Source organism: Nestor notabilis, unplaced genomic scaffold (genome assembly GCF_000696875.1).
Source record: "Nestor notabilis isolate BGI_N333 unplaced genomic scaffold, ASM69687v1 scaffold20837, whole genome shotgun sequence".
Classification (NCBI taxonomy): domain Eukaryota; kingdom Metazoa; phylum Chordata; class Aves; order Psittaciformes; family Psittacidae; genus Nestor; species Nestor notabilis.
The window spans coordinates 3,640-11,568 of NW_009936285.1; the positions used below are offsets into that span (position 1 = coordinate 3,640).

The following is a 7,929-nucleotide window of genomic DNA, read 5'->3' on the forward strand; positions in this document are numbered from 1 at the left end:
GCAAACAGCCCCACAAAAGGGACACTGATTCCAGCATTCTGAAAACTGTTCAGCCAGGATTGTGTGAGACTGCCTTTCAAATATGTCATATCAGCCTTAGGAAACTCATTCTTGAGACAATCCTTCAGGGAAGCCAGTTCTTCTGGCTTCTATGTCTGTTATCTCCTGATGCTCAATGCTCCTCAGGTTGCTTCTGGGCAAGCTTGGCACGTCTCTAAGTGCCTTGCAAAATACATCCAGCCAAAGAGAGATTTTGTCATTTCTGTCTCTTCTGTCTTTGACAATGTTGGTTGATTGAAAAACAGCTGACCTGATGCTTTCATAGAGATAAGAGAGTCATCTAAAGTCTTCTCCAGCCTGCTGTTCTTATCCAAACAGTACGTCTCAACACGTCTCTCAACGTAACTCTTTATACAGTCTCCTAGGAAATTAAGATACACCTTGAAATGCTCAAAATTTTCTTCTTCTGCTGGGTATTTCAGTATGCAAACTTCCAGAGAGAATCTATTGCCATCGAAAGCTGGCAGCTTACCCCTGATGTCTTGAGCTATGGTAAGAGCTGTCCTCTCATAGATTGCCTGGCAAAGAGCTGGGGCAATCTTGTCACACAGGAAAACAGCAAATGTTGTGATAGAAGTGGCCCCTTGGCAGGAGATCTGGAAACAGTTAAAGAAAACTTCTCTCTTGTTCACCAGGTAGATGGCGGGATCATTTGCTTGTTTGAATGCTTCATGCATGGCTTTAAATCTTTCTGCTGCTGTTTTGCACAGATACAGCGATAAATCTGTTGTGTAATCTTTATTAAAACTGTATGTTGCATTGCTAGGGACAAGTTCATACCTTTCTGTACTTCATTTAGTATTTCATGAATAAAACTTTAACTATAATCCCTTTTCTCCTGTTCTTTCTTATCAATGTTTGCCTTCACACACATTATGATGCCATTTGTAATGTGTTCTATGTTGCTCACACCAGCACGATCAAAATTCTTACTAACGAGGCCCCAATGTTTTTTCTTAGTGATATGTTTTTCAACAGAAAATGCTTTGTTTTGGGGAAATTCCCTGATCTGTGCCAATATGTTGGGCTCCTTAAACTGATCTAGAAGGACATCATCTATTTCCCTATCAATATCAACCTGTTCCAGAGGGGGAGCAGCAAAGGAGGCTTCAGCAATCCACCTATTCCAGAGAGGAACAAAGTTGTCTCTGAGTTCCCCTTCACTGAGTGTCTTGCCTTCTAGAGACAGAGCCAGCTTCCTACTCTTTTTCAGGAGCTCGCTTTCATATTCTGACTTCCTTCCATCCAGTTTACACTGGTTCTTCTTTAGTTCAGTAAGATTCTCACACTTCTTTCTAGTTTCATGAAGGAGAGATTCCTCTAGTTCTTTCAGCCTCAGTTCCGTGCTGACTTTCCAGTGGACCAGTATCTCACGGTCTTTGTCCTCACTGAAATACTTTTCCATGTCTTCCATGATGTCATCACTTGTCTTTTGCACTAGATTTTCAAGGCTTTCTCTGGTGATCTTCTGCAAGTCCCCATTCTGAACGTGATTGTCCAGTTTCATTTACAAGACGTAACTCCTCAGCCACCAGGTCCACTGGTTAAATGCGGTTTCCAGCTTCTTGTATGCAGCAATCTCCACCGAGATCTTGAAGCCGAAAATGAATTTTTCATTCAGCAAAGCGTTCCAGAGGTCACTAATACGAACTTTCAAACTTGAGAGCCTCAAAATACTGCCCTGCGAGCCCTTCTTGGCAGCTTGGAGAATTTTGCTCTTTAATTCCTGGACGTTCTGGTTGTAGGTGGGGTTGGGTGGTGCCATTGTGGGGTTTCCTTCCCACAGGTGAGAAAAGTAATGAATGTGGGTGTTCACATCGAAGCAAATGATGTCTATGAGGCATCATAGAATTCCTTCTGGGCAGCTGTCACAGTCATGTCATCCAGCTTTTCCTGGAGGCATCTTCGTCCTTCCAGGTTTTGTTCCTTGGCAGTTATTTCTCCCACATTTTGGTGTATAAACAGGCAGCTTGGGGGAAGTTTTACTTGCTTCATCCTCAGAAAAGCCTGGACGGCAATCTGGAGGACATCTTGCATTACTAAAAGATTTTCTCCGAAGATGTTGATCAGAGTCATGTTGCCAATGCCAATAACAAAGGTGGCCAGCTCATTGTCATGGTTAAGGGACTGTTTATTGGCCATCTCTATGGCACAAAGTCCCTCTGTGTCAACAACTAGCAGGTAACTGAAGTCCAAATCTTGGTGCAGCTTCTCATCCACTTTAATTAGCTGCATAAATGCTCCCCGGGTGCATCTCCCTGCACTGGCATTAAACTGAAGACCAAACATGGCATTCGGCAGGGCTGATTTCAATCAGTGCTCTGGATGCCAAGCACTGAGAGAACAAATACTTGTTTGTCCCCTAGTGTATTAATTAATCTGTCAAAGATTGCACTGACCCATCGTAATGGTAAGTAAGAAGCATCACCAACCATCAGCTCGACAGGATACCCTGAAACCACCAGATCAGCTGAAATTTCAGGTAGTTTGGCAAAGTATTCATCCTTTGAGTTCATCGAATCCAGAGCTTCATAAATCTGCCCCACCTCTCTCAAAATATGCTCAAGATCAATGGATGAATCGTTGATTTCATCAGAGAAGGCATCTAAATTCTTCATCAACTAAGGTTTCAGATTGAGAGGGAATGCTTGCTCTAGTTGCTTTCTTATCACTGACTTCCTGTTCGGTTTGGGTCCGATGATGCTCTGTGCTCTTGTTCTTCTTCTCCTGCAAGCGAGTGAGTTCTTTGTCCTTTTTGCACCATGTGTACCACAGTATTCCTTGAAGGGACAGCAGCTGGGATTTGATCTCAAACAACTTCTCTTCCTTCGGAAGCTTCACCAGTGTCTTTGCCTTTTCTTTGGCTGTTACACATGCATCTATATCTTCATCAACTAAGAATCCATGCTTGCGAGCTTTGTCCAGGCAGGCGGTGAGGCTGAAAAGTGTGTTAGACCCTTCCACAATATCTCCAATAGTTTTTTTCAGCTCGCCCATTAATTCTGCTTCGTTTCTGGTTTTGATACCTATTGTTATGTTTTGGCTGGGTTGGCCAGTTGCAACGTTCTCTTTTTCAGTGAAAATACAAACCAAAGGCATTTGTGACTGCCACAGGTCACGTAAAATTCTCATCCCTTTCTTGTCACTCTGATCAGACTCAGCTACAAGAGCCACGTTCACAGCTGATATCTCCTGCAGAAACTGCAGCTGTTTTTCATGGTCCCTTGCATCTCCATGCAGGTTACAGAAAGCAACATAGCAAAGCTATCATCATCACTGCCCCGGGGACAGTACCAGGAGATCTCCACAACACCTTTCATCAGCAAACAGTCTTTGGTGCTGCCTTTGCAATGCCGGTGGAAAAAAGTGTCATGCTTTTGTTTGCTCAGCAGAGCATTCAGGATCTGAGACTTGGAAGAGGAGGGAGAACTGCCAATCCATATGAAGGACATGATGGGTGTCTCTGCTTGATAAATGAGTTTGGGTTTGTAACTGTTAGTTCTGGCCTGCTTTCCTGACTTCTCAGACTCTTTCCAGCTTTTTTTTATCTGGCTGAGGGACCAGAGGGGAAACTCTATCTTTGAAGTGCATGGGTTTGGTACCAGGAGAGGTAGTGCAAATTGGAAGAAAGCAAGCTTTGTTGAAATGTACTGTCTCACAAAATCATCAGCGCAATGAAAAATTGCCATCTGGAGGTCCATGGGGTGTACACAACTATCCCTGGTTGCAGATTCAGGGGCTTCTTCCTCCAAATCAGTGAAAAAGTCACCAAAGGAATACAAGGGTTCATGCTCTTGCTCTGTGGGTTTTGGCATAGGTGCGAGTCCTGGGTTGCTCTCGTCCTTGCAAGTCAGGTACCTCACCTGATAATCTAATGACCAATGCTATTTTAGTCGCAGATGCCTAAAACAGCATTGCAGAGCTACATTAACTCCAGCCCAGCTGGACCCTCAACTAGCACATGGGCACACCTTGAATCATCGAATCCTAGAAGGGTTTGGGTTGGAAGGGACCTTAAAGATCATCTAGTTCCAACCTCCTGCCACAGGTAGGGACACCTTCCACTAGACCAGGTTGCTTAAAGCCCCATCCAACCTGGCCTTGAACAGTTAACGTGGCTTGAAGTCCCAGCATGGCTTCATACTTCTTCAAGAAAAAAGAAAAAGGCACATGCCATTGTGTTACTGCACAAAGAGGACTATTACGTATATTTCTGGAATAACTCAGGATCGCTTTCTTCTTTGGAAGAAACCAAGGGAAGCAGTAAGGCTGGCAGCATGACCTACAGCAGGACTGCCTGCAGCCTGCTTCATGGGAACAGCCCCCTCAAGAGTGTTTTCCCCCATCCCTGCCCCAGGGGAGCCAGGCTCTGGAACAGCTTGTGCCTTCGAAGGGCTGTGCCAGGGGACCAGAGCACTTTGGGTGGTGAAGTTTAGACTGTAGGAGGGCTGGGAGAGGAATCTCACCATCACTCTGTAGGGGAAAAAGGAAAAACTTTCCCTGTAGCATTTAGAACAGGGCCGGGTGTCCCACAAATGCCATTCATCAATTACCCTGCTCCATAACGAGCAGTGCAGGAGGCAGGCACCACTGCCCAAGGCACCCGCTCAAGGACTCCACCCCAACATCCATTGCTTCTGCACCCCTGTTAGAGCTGACAGAGTACATCCCACCAAAAAAGGTTATCACCAGTGATGTTCCCCAAATTATCAGTTTCAGCTTTCTGAGCTATGGGAGTGCCCGCAGGGCTGCATTCCACCTCCCCTCGGGCCCTGACACGTCCCAACCCAGTCCCGTCTCCAGAGCATGGAAGCAAATGTCACCAGAATGTAGGTGCTTGCCCAGATCCACAGGTGCCCCGGCTCCCGGCCCCGGCTCGCTGTGCTCCAGGCGAATGCACCCATCCTGGCCCACTGTGGGGCTGCGTCGCGTCCAGGGCGGGCAGGATCAGCGCCGGCTGGGGGAGCATTTCCCAGCTCGCAGCAGGGAAGGGGCTCTGCAAGGGGTCTGTCCCTAGAGCAGGCCCCTCCCCATCCAGGCCTGCAGCCAGTTCCTGAAGCCAGGCTTTGCTCCTCTGCAGGCACCAGACTACCCTTGAATAGCCCCGGATCCCCCTTCCTTCCCTGTGGGCTCCTGTGCTGACACCCCCTGCCTTCTCCCTACCCTCCCAGTTACATGGGACCCCTGAGCTTCTTCAAAGAGGCCGGTGAGCAAAGGCTGCTTCCTGCATCCCAGGCTCAGAGCAGGGACCATCCACCCTAAACCCCCTTTTCCTTCCCTGGCATCTCTCAGGAGGTGGTAAACACATGAAATAGGAAGCAGAAGGCAGACAAGATCCCTGCTCTGTGCTGATCCCTCACACCCCACCTCCCCCAAAGCTTATCAGCGAGGTCACACTGTGTGCCTCCGGCTCTCAGCAGCTGCCGGGCTGGAGTCAGCCCAGCTGAGCCCCTCACTTTATGCAGCCCTGATCTCTTACATGGTTTCCTGCTTTTTATTAATGGAGACAGCCAGAAGCCTCCTGACTTACTGGAAATCAGGCCATTTTCACAAGAGTGCAGAAGTGAAACTTGGCAGCTGCTGCCTGGGCTGGAGCTGAGCGAAGGACGCTGGGTGGACGCTGGAGTGAGAGCGGCCATGAGGAGGAGGACTTGAGCTTCCTGACCTTAGAGCAGCTTCCAGTGCCTGAAAGGGGCCGACAAGAAATCTGGAGAGGGGCTTTGAACAAGGGCCTGTAGGGACAGGACAAGGGGGAATGGCTTTAACCTGACAGAGGGGAGATTGAGATGAGATTTTAGGAAGAAGTTCTTCCCATGTTAGGAAGTTCTCCACTGTGATGAGGGTGGGCCCCGGGCCAGGGGTCCCCAGAGAAGCTGTGGCTGCCTCATCCCCGACAAGTGTTCAAGGCCAGGCTGGTTGAGGCTTTGAGCAACCTGGTCTAGTGGAAGGTGTCCCTGCCCATGGCAGGGGGTTGGAACTGGATGAGCTTTAAGGTCCCTTCCAACCCACACCGTTCCATGATTGCAACTAGCCCATGTTCCCTCCACTACATATGTTTTGTGCTGATTTTGTACCACAGCTGCTGGGGCACAATGGGCTCCTGCAGGTGAGGTCTCTGCCGAGCGCCCCACAGCAGGGAGCCACAGGGCAGGAGGGAAACCACAGAGCTCTGTGGTGGGGGGCAGAGGAGAGGAAGGGAAAGGGGTTCCGTGTCTCCCTGGAACTGGTGCTCGCATGTGGCAGAGTGGTCTGAGGGCCCAGAAAAGAGCCTGCAGCAGGGCCATGCACACACACACCCCTACATGCAGAGATGCAAACACATGTGTAAACACACACACATACATGCATATGCACACACACAGGTATGGTCACAAATGCACACGCACATATGCACATGCATACACACATATATGCACGTGTGCACATGTGTGTACAGAAATGCACATACACATATGCACACACACATATCCATGCACAAGCATATGCACACACGCATGCACAAGCACACAAAAGCACACCCATGCACACACATGCACGTGTACACACAAGCCTATGCACATGCATACACATTGACACACACATGCATATGAACACAGGTACATACATGCATGTACATGAATGTACACACGTAGGCAGACACATACACATGCAAGTATATATGCATGCACAAGCATATGCACATATACATGCATGCACACATGCACATACATGCACATGTATGTGTACACACAGACATATGCACATGCATACACATTTGCACACACATGCATATGAACACAGACACAAACATGCATGCACATGCATGTGCACACACAAAGGCACATGTGCGTACATACACACATATGTACGCACACACACATGGCTCCACTGCCCAGCCACCACAGCCCCATGCCTCAGCACCCCAGGAATGGCAGACTTCCAGCCCCTCACTGTGGTCACTGGGCTGCTCTCTGTGAGCTGAGGCTCTCGGCTCCTCAGCACTGTCCTGCACTAGGAGATGGAGCACTGCCCCATCCTGTGTCCCCAGCCACACATGATGCTGCACCCCAAAGCTGTGCCCGTCCTGCCCCAGGCGCCCGGAATAGGCCAGGAGAGAAGTGACTGGCTTTAATGGAATCATGTACGGAGCCGAAGGGAAGCACATGGGGAAAATTGGGTCTCCCAGCCCCTCGGTGTTCGCCTGACAATCACAGAAGCTCCTTCAATCCCCTCTGTGACTGGGCAGAGCTGGGGGGTCAGAGCTCTCTGGTGGGATGGTTGTCACCCAAACCCATGGCAGGATGGCATTGCTGCTCTCCTGTCCCCATGGCCACTGCAGCAGCTCCTTCTGACCTCTCTCTCTCCCTCCCTTCCTTGTTCCCTTCTCTCTGGCCACTCGCCCTGGTGAGGGACCAAGGGGCTGGAGCTTTGGCTTTCACATCACTAACGCAGCAGCCTTTGGACCCAGGAGCAACCTGGGCTATCACCCCCCTGCACCAGCACTGGCAACCTTTTGGGTGCTCAGCCTTAGTCTGGACATAGGAAAGGAGGGACACTGACACCTGGGGCGAGGGCAGAGGCTGCAGCTCATCTAATCCCCCATGTCAGCATGAAGAACCTCACCACAAAAATGTGCTTGGGCACAAGGCTGGCGCCAGGAGGAGCTGGGATGTCCCATCATGACTGGCCAGCAGTGGGGAGAAGCAACACCAAAACCCCACCTGAGGCACTGAATGAAGTGGGCAACAGCATAGGGACATCAGCCATGGAAGGGCCCGTGTCCATGCCCATGCCAGAGCTGGAGAGACCCCCTCTGCCAGCCACTTCTAGATGAGTGCCTCCACCACAGTGTGCACCTCATGGCCTTTCCAGCCACGTCGCGGGCGCGAC

At 49.6% G+C, this 7,929-nt stretch overlaps 1 protein-coding gene across 1 annotated transcript; it reads right to left on the bottom strand.

The window, feature by feature from the left end:
- Window positions 1–310: 310 nt before the first annotated feature.
- LOC104408621 (interferon-induced very large GTPase 1-like) lies at window positions 311–3,875 on the bottom strand (the record flags this gene model as incomplete). Its single annotated transcript, XM_010018273.1, is given in 6 exon segments — window positions 311–832; window positions 835–1,911; window positions 1,914–2,370; window positions 2,373–2,742; window positions 2,744–3,320; window positions 3,323–3,875. Coding segments are annotated over 6 exon segments (3,556 nt in total), but the record flags the coding sequence as incomplete, so codon positions are not given.
- Window positions 3,876–7,929: the final 4,054 nt, after the last annotated feature.